Below are 16423 nucleotides of genomic sequence, written 5' to 3'. Positions count from 1 at the left end.
GTGGAGCTGTGCGTGGGGGCGGGGGGCGTGGAGCTGTGCGTGGGGGCCTTCAGTGTCAGCTGCTGCTGTTACTATTATTATTTGTCGTCACTGTTGTTAGTGGACAAGGCTGGCTTTGGCTCCGCCCCCTCATCTCTGCTTCCCTGGGAGACACGGTGGGAAACCCCACTCTTGAGCCATCATCACCCCGGGGGGGATCCCAGAGGGGCAGGAGGGGCGTTGGTGACTCAGGCTGTAGGTGGCCAGGGGGGGACCTTGTTTATGAATCGGGATCCTCAGGAGGAAGAAGGAAGGAAGTCAGGGGAGGGTGGTCACGCCAGCGACACCCTGGGACCCCAGCCAGGCCTCTTTCTCCCTCCCCCTCCCCCACGGATGCCTTTTTTCTGTGGAGGGTCCACCTCGGGGAGGGCGTCCATGACTCCCGGGGTCCAGTCTTCCTGAGTTGGGGCTTTTCCCAGTAAATCCAGGTGCCTTCCGAGCCGGGCCATGTGCGAGGGGTGTGTGGCCCTGCGTGTCCTGCTGCGGGGTTGGGGGAGCGACGCATGCCTACATCCCCCAGGTGCTCCCTGCCCCAGGTACACACCTTAACTCGGAAGCTCAGTGGAGAGCCCTTCCCATGGAGGGGGGAGGTGCAGCACCCCAGAGTGTCCGAGGAGTGCCATGGAGAAGTGGGAGCCAGCCAGGGGTCAGCGGGCCCCAAGGGGCCAGGGATGGAAATCGGACACACCTGCCTGGGCCAGAGGTGTCAGTATCATCCGGGGAGCTCGGTCCCAGCCCCCCAGGTTAGGGTTCCGGATCCATGTGTTTTTACCCCCCTGTTGGTGTCAGTGAGTGGTGGGTTCAGGAACCGCTGGCTGGACTCTCAGGTTTCGGCCCCTGCTCTTCAGGTGACTGTCCTGGGTGAGTTGCCAGGTCCCGCTTCCCTCCCCGAGAGATGGAGCCCCCGCGAGACGAGGGTGGGGGACTCTCCCTCCAGAACCCAGGGTGGGTGAGCTGGTTAGCTCAGAGCACCAGCCGGGGACCAGGAAGGAAGAGGGACAGGCTGTCCAGTGGGGATGTGGCCCCAGGATCGTTGCGGGCAGGTGTAGAGGGTCCAGTGAGCTCCCTCTTCAAGCCAGATCTGAGGCTCAGCAAGCTGTCCGTCCTCAGACCCCAGGAGCCCGCTGTGCCACCCTAGTGATCGATGGCCTCCATGCACCAGGCCCCGGGGAGCCCGAGGACAAGAAGACAGCTGCCCCCAGTCTTCACGGTCCAGAGCTCAGAAAGGAGGATGCTGCAGATGGGCCTCGAGGCGGAGCAGGCCCTGCCTGGGGCAGCCAGTGGCCTCGATGGTGCAGTTATGTCAGAGGAGAGAGGAGTCAGGACAGGCGCCTTCACTGAGGGTCATTGCGTCTGGGGCTTCAAGGGCTGGTTCCCTGGGTGGAGATGAGCACATCCTAAGCTCCAAGAGCAGCCGGATTCATGGGGATGTACGGGGCGCCGTGGTCTGAGGAGTCGCTGGGCCAGGGCAGGGGCCCCAGTGCCCCAGCATGTCCTGGGTAGGGAGCGGGGGGCATCACCAGGGTCAGCAAAGCCCAGGGAAAGTGGAGCCTCACGCTATCGTGAATTTCTTCCTTCAGTTTTCCTTCCCTCACTTCCCTGTGCAATGTCCTGTCTCTTCTGCTCAGAGGGTAACTTTCTATCACATCCTAGAATTTTGTCTGCTCCCTTTTGCATTGCTCTTGCGTGTGTCTTGCTCAACTCACAACTCAGGTTCTGATGGAGCATCAGAAGTGATTTTTTTTTTTTTAATGTTTTATGTCTCATGTGAGCCTCACGGGTGAGACTGGGGCCTCGGGTGTCTGGTTTGACCCTCACTTTATTTGAGACTACAGCTCTGGGCCGGCTCAGGGTGGGACACGGTTTCCCAGACTTCTCCTTCAGCCGGGAAGCTTGTACCCAGACTGGGTATGGGCCAGGGGGTCCAAATGTGCCCCTTTTGGGGCGTCCTGGCACCCACACTCCAGCCATCACCAAGCTGTGAAGTATACCCACTCAGTCAGTCTCCCCATTCGACCACCAGTTCTGGGCCATTGTGCCCCGGGAGCCCAGGGGAGTGCCTGGCAACATCACCAGATGTGGAGGTGCCACCAAGACTTGCACACACATGTTCTCAGCAGCACAGATCATGACAGCCTCAAACTGGGAAGAACCCAAGCATCTACCAGCTGCTGGTGAGTAGATAAGCTGTGGCGTGACCATACTGTGGAATAGTATGCAGCCATAAAAAGGGAAGGATGTTCTGGCACACTACAACGTGGATGAACCTTGAGGACCTTCTGCTCAGTGAAACAAGCCAGTCACAAAAGGACAAATACTGTCTGATTCCACGTGAACGAGGTACCCAGGGTAGTCAAATTCATGGAGGCAGAAAGTAGAATAGAGGCCACTGTGGGGGTGGGGGTGGACAGAGAGTTATTGCTTAATGAGGCGGTTTCTGTTTGGGAAGATGAGCAGGTTCTGGAGATGGACATTGGGGATGGTTGCGCAACACTGTGTATGTACACGTTTACATTACGTATTATATGCATGTATGTGTGGGCACAGAGATACCACAGAGAATGAAACAGAGAAGGCCCTGTCCTCAGGCCGCTTGCATTCTAGGAGGAGAGATACACACCAGCCAAAGTGTGGATAAGAGCCCTGGAGACCCGTCAGGCAGGAGGGAGATGGGGAGGGGGCAGCTGATCCTGTCACAAAGTCCCCGAGTCGCACCTGCCATCAGGATCATCTCAGGACCATCCACGTTCCGTCCACATGGCCGTTCACCGTGCCGGGGCCACGTGTGCGCATGGGGATGGAGGTGCGGTGGGGGGGGGGGGTCAGAGATGAATGGGGTGAGACGGTGTTGTAAAATGGGTTGTGATTGTTTTTTACAAACATTTGAGGAGGATTTTAGATGTTCAACTGTAAAAGTTGTGAACATGTAAAGCCACAAGAGCACATCCTTGTACGGATTCCCTGGGATTTGTCCTGAAGAAGCATATCTCTGCCACCGTGGGGAGAGTGGTGCTGGGACCCAGTCCCTCCCTGGCTCTCTTGTGGTCCAGTTTGGGGCCCAGTATCTTTTCTTCGTTAACTGACATACCATGCAGTGCATCCCTTTAAAGTATGTAAGTCAGTGATCTTCAGTAACTTACAGCATTGTACAACCGTCACCAACAATCCTGTTTGAGAATGTTTCCATCCACCCAAAACCCTTGCCCCGTTCCCACCCCCAGGCCCGGGCTGACCCGCTTTTTGTCTATAGATTTGCTCATTCTGCGTGTTTCCTATAAACAGAACCATACTCCATGACGTGGTCTTCCTGACTGGCTTCCTCCACTTAGCAAAATGTTTTTGAGGGTCACCCGCGTCATAGAGCGTTTACTTTATTCCTTTTTTGGCTGGACCACATCTCATCCGTGTATCCGCTCACCACGTTTTGTTTATCCATCTGGTCGCCAGTTGATGGATACTTGGGTTGTCTCCAGCTTGGGCTTGTGATGGTTAATGCTCCATGAATGTGTGCACGGTCTGTGTGTTAACAGATGTTTTCCTCCTTCCTGTGTGGAGACCCATGAGGGGAATTGCCAGGTCAGGCAGCCAAGGTTAACTTTGTGAGGAGCTGCCCTGCTTTTCCAGAAAGGCCACAGCAGCTCACGTCCCTGTGGTGGTGTCCGAGGGCTCCTGTTTCTCCACATCCTCCCTGACCCTTGTTACCATCTGTCTTTTTGATTGGTGCTGTCCTTTGTCTTTTTGGGTGTTGCTGAGGCCTGGTTGGGGTTAGGGAAGGGCAGGAAGGAGTTAAAGATGGAGAGGATAGAGCTCCCGAGAATAGACTGGTGAGAGGAGAAGCAGGAGAGCAGATTCCCCTCCTGGGGGGAGTCTCTGGTCCCCTCTTAGGGACCACTCCAGGGAGTGGGTTACAATGCAGACACGTGGGGCTCAGTCGGGAGGGCTGGGGAGGCCCCGCTGGACCGTCCTGGATGTTGACAGTTTCCCGGAGGAAACTACAGTCTCCAATGAGGCTGGTGAGGAGGGAACAGCATTTCCATTTTGGACAGTTCGGTCCTGCCACCGCCCAAGCTGGGGTGGGTGAGAAGATGCCCCGGGGTTGTCCATCGGTGACCCGTTTGGCCGTGTCTGCTACAGAGCAGGCAGGGCAGTGCCTGGTCCTCAGCGCCTGCCCCATCCTCACCGCCTCCCTGGCTGGTCGCACAGGACCGTCTTCCAGGCAGACCTTGGGGCAACCGTCCACCAGGCTTACCGCCCACATTTGTTTCTCGGAGGCCCCCCTTGCCCAGCCCTAGGAGAGAGAAACGGGGACCTGGACCTTCCTCCTGGGAAGACAGGTGTGAGCAGGCCCTGTGCCCACCCAGGCCCTGTCTCTGAGCAGTTGGCGCATTCCGTGCTGAGATCCTGACAGCGGCCCTGTGTTTTCCCTCGTCTGCCGTTTTCCGGCCCTCTCCCCTCCATGGTCCCCACTTGTTTACTTCCCTGTGCTTTCAATAGCTCAGGACAGAGCGTGCCAGCCTTGAGTGTTGTTTGGGGCTGGACGGAACCGAGGCACGGCCTCACCGTTGTGTTATTCTCATGCTGCTACCACTCTGCTCAGCACGCTCTGTTTGTTGGAGCCGAGCCAGCCTCGGGACCGTCTTCCCACTGGAGCCGCCCGGGCAGCGCCGTGGCCCAGGTCTGCACTCTGGGGGCTAGTGCGCGCCCCGGCCTCTGGGGGCCCGGTGGAGGTGGGGCTGGACGTCGGTGCTGGGGGTGGATGGTGGCACCAAACTCCCTTGTCACTGGGCCAACTGGCTGTGCTCTGGGGGCTGTGGGATGTTTTCCCACCTGAGTCCAGCCCCGGCAGTGCCTGCCGTGATGGGGTCACTGGCTGCGGGGAGGTGGGGGGGTGTCCCCTGAGCACGTCTGCCCTGAGGCAGACTGGCCGGGCAGACACGGGTTACTCAGCGCCTCCAAAGTCACCAACAGGAAACCAGCCACTTGAGAAGGAAGCTTGGCTTTTCTGGGCTTTGGAGAAAATAGTGACGCATCGGAATTCCCAAAACCAATAGGCTGCTGGTGGGGGTGTTTTTCCCATACAAACAAAAAGTAGAACTCAGGGGTGATGGGAAACTTTTACCTTGGCTAGACTGCAGGGGCGGGGCTTCCCAAGAAGCCTGGTCAAAAGGCGGAGGAGGCCAGGAGCTCGCCACACTGCTGCCCATCGCGCTCCTGCCCTGCCACGCTCCTGTCCGTTGCGCTTCTGTCCATCACGCCCCCGCCCTGCTGCCAGCCCCTCGAGCAGCAGGGTTGAGGATGCGAGAGTCACCATGTGCAGCCGCCCTGCAGGGCTTCCTGCGGTACCTCCACCCCAGCCGGGCAGGCCGGAGACGGGTGGCCTCTGTCGAAAAGCACCTATGTGCTTGCGGCACCGCCCTGTGGACACACATCCGAAGCCTCGTGTGCAAGAGCAAGGTGGGCCTGCGGGTGGGCCGGGGATTCCTGGGTGGGTGGTGCCAGGCAGGGTCCCTGCCACCCGGTGTCGGGCTCTGTTCCCCTCCCTGTCCCTCTCCTGGTCGGCTGGGGCTGGGCTGTGTGTGCCAGTCTCTGTCCTGGGAAGGGGAGAGGGGAGAGGGGCTTAGTGATTACCGTTCTTTGGAGGGAAAGGAAAGGTATCTTTCTGCTGCCGTGTCTCCCTGTTTACAACTGCCAGATGTGGAGGGAAACTGTCCCTTTCCTTGGGAGCAGGAAGAACCGTGCCTGCCCCCTTCCTTCCTGCACGGCCAGGACACGGAAGCTGGGGGTGAGGGACCAGCAGTGCGCGTCCTTCCCTCCCGCCACACCTCTCAACAGCCAGTTGAGAGCTGGGAGCTCCACTGGCCCCAGAGCTGTGAGGGCCCTGGTGTCACCCCCCTGCACGCACCCTCCCCCAGAGAAGGTGTGACCCCAGCTGGGTGTCGGGAAGCACCACGTGGGAGTGCGCTGTGACTGCTGTCTGCTCACAGACCTGCCCCTCAGGGTGGGGTCCCCACAGCCCAGGAGTGTGGCCCCCGAGGCCCTCCTGGAAGAGAAGGAGAACCTGTCACTGCATGGCCCTGTTTGTCTGTGTCAGTCTGTCCATGGCATTTCAGATCCTTGCGAATGGTACCCAGTAGGATCTAGAGGGGAGGTAAGAAGGCTCACCCCCAGGAGTACCTGTGATGACCTCTGTGCCAAGCGGGGGCAGGGGGAGGGCCTGGGTGCACACACCTGAGAGGTAGGGCTTCGGGGCCTCGCTTTCCAGCTGCCTCCCCTGCACACGGCCCAGGTGGCTGTCTCCTCTCGGGTCCCTTGTAGCGGATAAACAGGTGATGGCTGTCCTGAGCACGCTGTGCGCAGTACCGCCATGTGTTGGGGTGGGGTGCACGTGTGTGCAGCACTCATGAAGTGTAGTCCTGCTCTTAAGCAACTTTCTAGTAGCAGAAATGAACCATCACCCAAAGCAAGCGATGAAATCCCGGGGCACCGTGCAAGGAGTGCCAGGTTATGTGGTGTCGGATGGTGGCTCCCTGACCTCGCTTCATACCAGAATCACCTGGGCAGTTTTTGGTTGTGCTGCTGTCAATTCTGCGGAGACTGGGGAGGTATTTCTTTAACAAGAGCTCCCAGGTGCTTATTCGTCCAGCCCAACCCGCTGTTATAGAACATGCGCTCCCCAGAACAGGGGAAATGGAGCCCTTGTGGACAGGGGACACGCAGCCTGACCAGGAAGGTCAGGGCATCTTACAGCAGCACGGTCAGGTGACACTAAACAGCAGGGTGCCGAGGACTGGCGCTCAGACAGCGCTCTATGCGATAGAAGCGAGAGGGGCTGCAGGGAGCCTTTGTCCAGCCCCCTCGCCAGTGGCATGATTTGGAGCTGGTCTCCGGGTCCTTCTGGGCCTGACTCTGAGCCATGGGCCCGGCCTGGACTGGAGACGCCGCCTGCACGGGCTCCCACAGCCAGAGCTCGGGGCAGTGTCCCCAGCTCTTGGATGACACACCCCCAGGAAGATGCTTTTGAAATCGGGCTTCCCAAAGTGTGTCTAAATCGACTGTTCAGCCTCCTCCGAGCTGCATGAAGCACCTCTGATGCCGGGGGTGGGGGCAGGGAGCAGGACGGCAGGGCTGCCAGCACTGATGTTAGCTCCCATTGGGAAGGGACCGGAGGAGCAGGGTACAGTCCCCGAGCTGTTGCTGACTCATCCCGGGGGCAAGCCTGGGCTACAGGCAGCAAAGGTCTGGGGGCAGGAGGGCTCTGAGATGCCGGGGGCTTCTAGCAGGTCCTCTCCTCTCTCAGGACCCCTCTTGGTCTCTGGATAGCGGTGCTGGCCAAGGTCTGGCTCCGATTCGACTTGGACATGGAGAAGTAGCAGGCTTGGGCCGCTGCCCGGCCAGGCCTCTGCACAGATCCCAGGGCATCTGATAATCATGGCCCCTTGCTTTCAGCTGGACCCCCAGGCCCTGCAGGACAGAGACTGGCAGCGGACCATCATCGCCATGAATGGGGTATGTACCCATGGGGCTGTGTTGGCACCCGCTTCCTGCCAAAGGCTGGGGTGGTCCCGGTCTCTTCCAAAACAGTCAGAAGGAGGCTGAGCCTGAGCCGGTGTCTCAGGGGGAATGTGGCTGGAGGAGGCAGAGGCACCGTGGGGCAGAATCGCTGTGTGCAGGCGGGAGTCCGCCTGGTGGCTGGAGTGCAGTCACCCGCCAGGCACTGAGCATCCCTCCTCAAATGGCAATCCAGTGGCATCATGGGGACAGACAGGGCCTTGACCCTGGGGTCTGCCCGTAGAAACTAAGACCCCTGATTAGCCTTCAGTTCCCCAGAAGAATTTTTTTTTTAACATCTTTATTGGAGTATAATTGCTTTACAATGGTGTGTTAGTTTCTGCTTTATAACAAAGTGAATCAGTTATACATACACATATGTCCCCATATCTCTTCCTTCTTGCATCTCCCTCCCTCCCACCCTCCCTATCCCACCCCTCTAGGTGGTCACAAAGCACCGAGCTGATCTCCCTGTGCTATGCGGCTGCTTCCCACTAGCTATCTATTTTACGTTCGGTAGTGTATATATGTCCATGCCACTCTGCCCCAGAAGGTTTTAGACCTTAAAAAGAAAAAGTACTACCACACACCAAAAAAAGTCTGGGCATGTAGGACAAAATGTTACCATTTGATAGATAATTCATCTTTTTGTTATATTATTCTCTATACTTTTTCTCTAGTGTTTTGTTATTGTTGTTAGAATTATATAAGAAAGAGAAGCAATGGGGTCGTTGGGGGAGGTTCTGCAGAAGCTGGTCCTTAGATCACCCTGACCATTCCTGGCTCTTGCTGAGTTGGACTAGGGGCCACCCCGCACCTGGACCTTGCCCTGCGCACCCGGGGGGGTGGATAGAATTGCTGAGATCCCGGGGCCTCTGGAAACACAGGCTGTGAGGACCAGGAGGGTGAGAGGGTCGTGCCCCCTCCACTTGCAGATTGAAGTGAAGCTGTCAGTCAAGTTCACCAGCAGGGAGTTCAGCTTGAAAAGGATGCCTTCCCGAAAACAGACGGGCGTCTTCGGAGTCAAGATCGCCGTGGTCACCAAGTGAGTGGTGAGGGGTTGGGGCTCACGCGTCTCTCGTCCCTAAGGACCAAGGGCACCCCCGCCCCAGGTGTTTCTGGAGGAAAGAGCAGGTGTGGGTCTCCTGCTCTGTGCACAGTCACTGCACGGGAACGCCTCCCAGGCCCTTGGAGCACCGTGCTCGGCTGCCTCCCATGTTTACCATGAAAGGTGTCCCCATGAGCTCAGAGGTGTCCCACCCCCTTCCTGCTGCCCGCGGAGCTGCGCTTGGCAGGATTTTCTTCCCTCGCTCGGAATTTGTCACGATCAGGCCTCCTGTTCAATGATGGAAATGCTGCCCCTTTGTCACGGGTCAGTTGCCAGGAGAAGCTTGTGTGTGGGTGTGAGGGCAGTTCTCAGGGACACAGGCCGCCTCCTGCCAGAATCCATTCGCTTCCCCGATTTGGAATCTGGCCGGGCCCTGACCTCGCTGGTCGTCAGGCAGGGACCTGCGTCAGACGCTCCCTGGACACCTTTTGTGTCCAAACACTGCTCCCTGCTCCCGGCTGCACCCCAGTCGTCCCCCCCAGCACCTCCGGGTGGCTCAGGGCGGGAGCAGAGCACTGTCAGCAGGTACCCCAGAGAAGCACTGCTTGTGAGAGCGTCTAGGGACAGAGCTTCGCCGGGCTCCCACATATGCAGTCACTAAACTAGACTGAAGCTGACCCTCCAGACAGCAAGTCTCCTGTGTTTGAAGTGCTCTTACCCCGGCGTCCTGCCTGGAGCTACTGGAATTGCCCGTTGTTAGGACGAGGAAGAGAAAAGTGTTAGAATCACAGGAGTCTGAGCACTGGCGTGAGGCAGCCCCATGGAGCTGGTCCTCTGGCCCGGCTGCCTGCTGGGCTTAGGGCTCACCTCTGCCCCAGGCCTGAAGGGGTCAGGATTTTCCTCTCGCACAGCAGGTAGGGGGCAGGGCTGAGACCGGGTCCCCTGACCCGACTCAGAGACCAGACCGCTTTCCAGGACCCTTGCAGTCACCTGTTAACCCAGGGCCTGGGATCTTTTAACTGACTTCCAGTGGCTGACCTCAGTTAGAAAAGCCTCCTGACTGTCCCTCAAAGGTCGTGTGTGACTTGTAGGGTGTCCAGCCATCTGGAGCTGTTGGAAAGGCCCCGATAAGATATAAGCAGTGATAATCGTGAGATCTCAGAACAGAGAGAGAACACACAGAAGGCTCTGGGTGTGCCCAAACCTGGGTGCTGCAGGTGTGCAGAGAGGTGTGGGGATCAGCCCCACTGCAGCCCGAGCCAGCGCTGCCAGGCACTGAGGGCATCCCCTCCCCTGCAGGAGGGAGCGTTCCAAGGTGCCCTACATCGTGCGCCAGTGCGTGGAGGAGATCGAACGCCGGGGCATGGAGGAAGTGGGCATCTACCGCGTGTCCGGAGTGGCCACCGACATCCAGGCACTGAAGGCGGCTTTTGACGTCAGTGAGTGTCGGGCTGGACAGTGCGGGATGGTGGTGTGGGCACAGTGCCCAAGCCGAGATCCCGGCGTGCCCGTTTATGTTACAACGAGAAGGAAATGGCACTGTGGGAGGAGGTTCTGCACAAGCCAGTTCTTAACCGGTCCTGACCACACAGGCGTGGCTCTTGCGGAGTTGGACCAGGGGCTTCCGTGGGGGCGGCCCCATCTTGCACCAGGGCTCTGCCTGCTTGCCCCCGGCCGGGAGTGGAAAAGAGGTGCCAACCAAAGCCCAGGGGTCAGTGCATCTGGCTGCAGAGAAGCCGGTGGAACTGCCCCAATGGCCAGATAAGGACACGAGACCCCAGAGGGTCCTGGAAGTGGAAGGGGGCAGAGCCAGGGCTTCGGCCTGGCCTGGAGCCCTGGACGTGTGGGCCCAGCCACAGTTACAGCTCCCTTTGGATGGCCAGCAGGGGCCCGGCCTGTGGCTCAGAGGGTAGAAGCGACTCGGGGTCCATTGTGGGCCTTGTTCTACGTCTGTGCTCTCTCCAGACAACAAGGACGTGTCGGTGATGATGAGCGAGATGGACGTGAATGCCATTGCCGGGACGCTGAAGCTCTACTTCCGAGAGCTGCCTGAGCCCCTCTTTACCGACGAGTTCTACCCCAACTTCGCCGAGGGCATCGGTGAGTGAGGGGGGTCAGGGGCGAGGTGAGGGAACCCGAGTTTCAGCCCAAACCCTGCGTGTGGCGGGGGACCGAGAACCAAGCCGGTCCCGAGAGGCCTCTGCCCATCCTCAGCGGACTGCCCGCTGTCCCGGTCCCTCCAAGTCGCCCGAGAGGCTGCAGCAGCTGGCGCTGCTGTGGACACGCCTGGGTGCGGGGTCCTGGAGGCCCTCCTCCTCATCTACCCCAGGTCCTGGCCCCGTCAAGCAGGGCTTCAAGCCCGACCTGACCCCCAGTCCACCTGGAGGGTGGGGGGCACTGGTGCATGGAGCAGCTGCGGCCTCCGCACCTCCCTCCAGGGCCATTCAACAGAGGACCTGGCCCCCTGGGTGCACAGGGTGATGTGATGAGGGGGCCTTGGGGCCTCGTGGCCCTCCTGCTTGTCACTCTTCCTGCTTTATTCCAAGCCCGGCTTCCCCTGCCTTGGGCTCTTCCGAACAGGAGGCGGGAACGGCCGAGTGTGCCAGGGGGGCAGCTGTGCCCGGCGCCTCCTGCCGTTGGTCCCTTTGGTGCTGTTGACCCCTTTGAGATTCAGAAAAGGCGTCCAGGGTGGCTAGCTCCCCACCCCAGCTCCCACCACAGCGTCCTCAGTGGGGGCCAGTGCTGTGAGGCAGGACGGTGACGGCCCTGGGCTGTCCTGTGTCCTCCGACACGGGCCCTGGGAGAGGCCTCCAGCCCATGCTTGTGACCCTGAGAAGTAACCGCCCCGCGCCCCCCGCAGCTCTCTCAGACCCCGTGGCAAAGGAGAGCTGCATGCTTAACCTGCTGCTGTCACTCCCGGAGGCCAACCTGCTGACATTCCTCTTCCTTCTGGACCACTTGAAAAGGTAACCCCAGCTCCTATGTGGAGGCTCAGGGCTCCGGGACCCCCAAAGGCAGCAATGGGGGGGGTCCTCCGTGCTCCACTGTCTCCCCGGTGTCAGACTCCCCGGCACCCAGGGCCTTCTCTCTACACCTGCCCCCGTCTGTGGTTGTCCCCTCTGGGTACCAGAGCCACTGCCACCCCCATCCCTCTCTGCCACGGCGAGTGGTATGCTCGGATCACCACCACCACCGCCCCCCATCCATCCCGAACCGGCCCCTCCGCCTGGTGGCCTTGAGCACTCTTCATCCCGGGCCCCTCTGACCCAGAAGAGCCAGGGTGGGGTCTGCTTTCTGCACAGCTGGGGCTGAGCCCTTCCTCCCGGGGTGGCCTGGGTCCTTGCCCACGTCCATCATCAAGGTGGTAGCACCCGCTCTTCTGCCTCGGCCCTCCGCAGGGTGGCAGAAAAGGAGACAGTGAACAAGATGTCCCTGCACAACCTCGCCACGGTGTTCGGCCCCACGCTGCTCCGGCCCTCAGACAAGGAGAGCAAGCTCCCCACCAACCCCAGCCAACCCATCTCCATGACCGACAGCTGGTCCCTGGAGGTCATGTCCCAGGTACGATGGCCCTTGCCTCCCGGCCTTACACAGGTGGCCTCTGTCTGCCCCTCCCTGCATCCTGCCGGTGGTTCCCACCGAGTTGTGCAGGGTGGGTGTCCAAGGTTTAGAGAGGGACTTGTCCAGGGCCACGAGGCAGGGAGGAGTGGGGAGGACCCAGGCCACTGCTTTTTCCTCTGTACCTTTGTGGGGTTTCTCAGGGCCCGCCCCACCTGGCCATCCTCCAGGGGCAACCAGATCTCTTGCTGTGAGAGGCTTGTGTCACCAGCAGGGCCCTCGGGGCTCTGCTGGAAAGGCCTCTTCTCTGAGCCGCTGTCCCCTCCTGCTCTGCCCGGCAGGTCCAGGTGCTGCTGTACTTCCTGCAACTGGAGGCCATTCCTGCCCCAGACAGCAAGAGACAGAGCATCCTCTTCTCCACCGAAGTCTAAAGGCCCAACTCCACCTCCAAAATGGCGGCAGAACGGCCTGGGAACCTTCTAGGGAAACAGGCTATCCACAGAGCAGGAACCGAACCTTCTAGAGGAGTCATTAGGCCACCCCCCAGGGCCGGGTTGCTGCCAAGAGACAACTACCCAAGGCAAAAGGCCAAGTGGCCTGGGCAGTTCCAGGCCCACCTCCGGTGGGGCCTGGGAACTCTGGGCTGGCCTCAGACTGTGGTTTTCTACGCCGCCACCAGAGGGCGCCCCAAGCCAGCCCTCGTGTCTCCGGTCACGGGCCTGGGCGGGACCAGGCAAAGGGAGTGGTTTTTACGCATTTAACTTATGAGAGTCTAAAGATTTCTACTGGATCACCTGTCGAGATGCACCCTCTTCAGGGAGAAGGGAACAGGAGCAGATTCCCTTGGTATCGTGTCTTGAATAAATACTGCTGCTGCTTCGTGCCCAGGGGCCAGGCCCTGTCCAGCGTGGGTGGGGGCGTTTCGATTTCCCAGACTTAGAAATTCGACTCCTGTTTGTAACAGGTTTGAAAAGCTAAATCTACACTGTGTAGCGCTTGACCCCTTTCACCTCCTTTCTTCTTTCTTTCTAGAAGGATTTGTGCAGAAATGGGTCTTCTTCCCGTTCTATCCTGTTGCTTTGTTTTTGCTGATCACGTGCCCCTCGGAAGGCAGCTCCCTGCGGAGCTGCGTAACGTCCAGGACCGGACAGCAGGGGAGGGACGCCCAGGCTGCGCACTTTATGGCTGGTTGTCTAGGGAGAGTGATCCTGTTCACCGTCCCGACTACCCCACCGGGCACGCACTCTCATCAGCTCAGAAGGGCCTTGATCTCTGGCCTCCTCCGGCCTGTGGCCCATCTACCCCCAAATCTCCCTTCCCCTAATCGTGTCCCCCCCCCCCCCCCCCCAGATCGCTTCATTCCTCGCTCTTTGCTACACACACTCAGCAAACTTTTGTAAAGTTTTCCTCTGGGCGGCGGCAGCTTACCGACAGCTTGTTTTAAACTTTGATCTGAATAGCCTTTTGATACTTGAATATTTTTAAGTTTTATACATAGTTTCTAATTTTTTTCCTAACAGATTCAAATTCCTAATAAGATACTAGAATGTACTCTGTGGACAATCTATGTCCCAGCGGCATCTCGTCTTCCTCTAAGCGCCAGCTCTGTTTCCATCAGGAGCCACTTCTGAAGTCTCCTGAGCATCTGGAATTGGGGTTGGGGGGGGATTAGGAACAGGCTGGGCCGAGGGTAGGGGCTGCCATCCCGAAGCAGGTGGAAGGACAGAGCCCCCCACGCTCCACACACCTGTGCGGAAGCCAGGATGCGCCTGGTAACCCTCCTGACCATCTGACTTAGAGGAAAGAGAACTGGGGAAACCACTAAGTATGTTGAAGAAACAAGTCTGTGAAGAATTGCATCACTTTTTTCAAAAAAGGGATGGGGGCGAGGAGAGAAGAAACTTCCATGCTGGACTTGCAGGAAGAGAGGATGTAGCTGAACCGGAGGAGGGAAGCGGTGGCATCACTCAGGAAAAGGCGTTTGCTTGTCACGCGATTAGACCAGTAACAGGTAGCACTGTCCAGGACCCTTCCCATGTCCCTGGCGGGGTGGGAAGGCTCAGCTGGTGTGTCAGCGGGCAGCTCCTGCCCGAGGTCACGGCACACAGGGGCCCATGTGCCCCCCCAACTCTACCCTCTGCTCACGGACCTGCGGAGGCAGGGACGGAAAAAGAAGTCACTCGAAGGTCTTAAGTCTGCATACTGTATTTATTTAGTTGTACTTTTTTCTTGTGAGGAGAGCAGACCCACCGTTTTAAAGCAGTGCTGCTCTCCTGGGGGATGAGCGGGGGGAGCAGGGTCCTCTGTGCTTTGCACGTCTCTGGGATCCATGGGTTTCCCGGGCCTCCAGTCCCTGGCCTCTTCTGGCCTGGCTTCCCATCCCCGTCTGGCCCTGCAGGGGGAACACACTTTACTTAGAAAAGCTAGACCTGGCCCCGGTTTCTTTTTCCCTGGAGTCTCATGATTTGCGTCTGTCGCATCGAAACTGGAAAGCAATCTCTCAGTGTCTGTGCCAATTTTTGTTCCCTCCCCCCACCTCCTTCCTCTATTTGCTTTTTATTTATGTAGGATGCGTGGTGTTTAGTGATGGAATGACCACTCTTTCTTGTTCAGCTGTCAAAGCACTCCTTTGCCGAGCCTCAGTGGTGGTGGTCGCTTTGGGTCGCTGGGTGCCCCTGTCGTCCGTCTGACACTCAGGCCTGAGGGTCGGCAAAGCCGGTGGGCAGGTGATTACCTGGAGGCCAGACGTGACCTTCCACAAGGCTCAGCCGCTGGACTTGGCAACGAGAAGTGATGCCTTGCTGTCTGGGCCCTAGGTCTGGGTCTGGAGCCTGAGCAGAGGGCAGCCCAGCCTCGGGCTGCAGGTGGCAGGCAGTCTCTCCGCAGCCACATGTCTGAGTTTGAGCTCGGCCATGTCTGTACCACCACAGGGGAAAGGACAGCTGCCACTTTCATTAAAGTTCCCCGAGACGACTTGTGTCAGTGGTGATGGCTGCAGTAGAAAGAAACACCATGATCGGAGCCTCTGGGAGCATCCCCGGAGCCAGTGGGTTGGGGCTGAGGGTGGGCATTGGAGCTGGAAGAAGAAGCAGGTGGTGTGGAGAGGTGGGTGTCCAGGAGGCCTCCCTGAGGGTAGTGGGCACTACTGGGGACAGCCCAGGCCCAGGGCGCCCACTTGCCCACAGGCAGTCGCCCCGCTGAGCATGGGGCCGTCTGGTTTGGGACGAACGGCAGAGGGGACACCAGCCGTGCCAAGCCTGGGGGCAGGGAGGGCTCCAGCCCCACAGAGCCTAGCCCTGCACGAGCCCCTCAGCCTCTGTGGTTTCCGGTGGTGCTGCCAGGTGCGGCCTTTCTGTTGCCAGCAGACGGGGCGTGGGTCACTCTTAGCCGTCACCAGCCTTGCCCACAGAAAAAGCCACCCAGCTTACAGGGGAGCCACGCCCGGGTGGAGAGGGGTGTGCAAGGTGGGCTCTGCTGACGCAGCTTGGGACGCGCTAGGGCCACACCCACTCGGACCCCGATTGCCGAGCTCGGTGCCTGTCAGCCATCACCCTGAGGCTCCCCCAGTGTCTTCATGTGCACCATGCCATCTGCCCACCTGACACCTGCTGATGACGAAAGGGCTGCCACTGGCCCTCCTCCAAGTATTTGGCCCCTAAAAGGCTACTTAGCTCTCTCTATCCCTACCTTCCTATTGGAAAATCTGTTCCAAAAAAAGCAAAAGCCCCATTGCATCTCTCTTACTAGGAGTTGATTTGGGGGGCAAGCTGACTGTCCCCATGTTCCTGAGAGCAGGGGCTGTGTCCAGCCAAGCCCAGGCCAGTGGCATGGCCCAGGGAGCAAGACCGTTCACTGCTATGGAATTTGAGGTCTCACACCTCAAAGACCCTCAGAGGCCTCTTAATCCAATCCCTTTACTTGGTAGGTGGGTAAACAGGTGCGCAAAGGCCTCCCCACACACCCGGTGTCCCAGAGTTGGTTGAAGAACAGAGGCTGGGATCTTGGTGTCTTGATCCCTATAGGCTGGCTCCCTTTCTGCTGGACTGGACATGGCCAGCTGAGCAGGCCCTGCGCCGAGGCCCAGCGTCACACACATACCCTGGGCAGATAAAGGAGGGCAGGATTTTGTGTAGAAATCTCAGAAGAGCTTGTATACCTGCCCCCCCAAAAAAGGATGCCCCAGTTGCCTTAAACGGAAGCATTTCTATGATAAAGCTAATGATGGGCTGT

The 16423-nt window shown here is 58.9% G+C and overlaps 1 protein-coding gene across 3 annotated transcripts in view; it reads left to right on the top strand.

Moving 5' to 3' along the window:
- Positions 1-15754, top strand: part of BCR (BCR activator of RhoGEF and GTPase) — a 105188-nt gene extending 89434 nt beyond the window's left edge. For all 3 annotated transcript variants that reach the window (XM_029222816.1, XM_029222808.1, XM_029222800.1), the window contains 7 exons: positions 7486-7545; positions 8523-8632; positions 9935-10074; positions 10601-10735; positions 11496-11601; positions 12034-12196; positions 12535-15754. In XM_029222816.1, coding sequence (XP_029078649.1) covers positions 7486-7545; positions 8523-8632; positions 9935-10074; positions 10601-10735; positions 11496-11601; positions 12034-12196; positions 12535-12624 — 804 coding nt within the window. In that variant the 3' untranslated portion in view covers positions 12625-15754. The remainder of the gene's footprint in view (positions 1-7485; positions 7546-8522; positions 8633-9934; positions 10075-10600; positions 10736-11495; positions 11602-12033; positions 12197-12534) is intronic.
- Positions 15755-16423: the final 669 nt, after the last annotated feature.

Source organism: Monodon monoceros, unplaced genomic scaffold (assembly GCF_005190385.1).
Source record: "Monodon monoceros isolate NGI ecotype Baffin Bay Population unplaced genomic scaffold, NGI_Narwhal_1 Super_Scaffold_1, whole genome shotgun sequence".
Classification (NCBI taxonomy): Eukaryota; Metazoa; Chordata; class Mammalia; order Artiodactyla; family Monodontidae; genus Monodon; species Monodon monoceros.
Note: the sequence above shows the minus strand (reverse complement) of the source record. Positions and strands in the feature narration are given on the sequence as shown.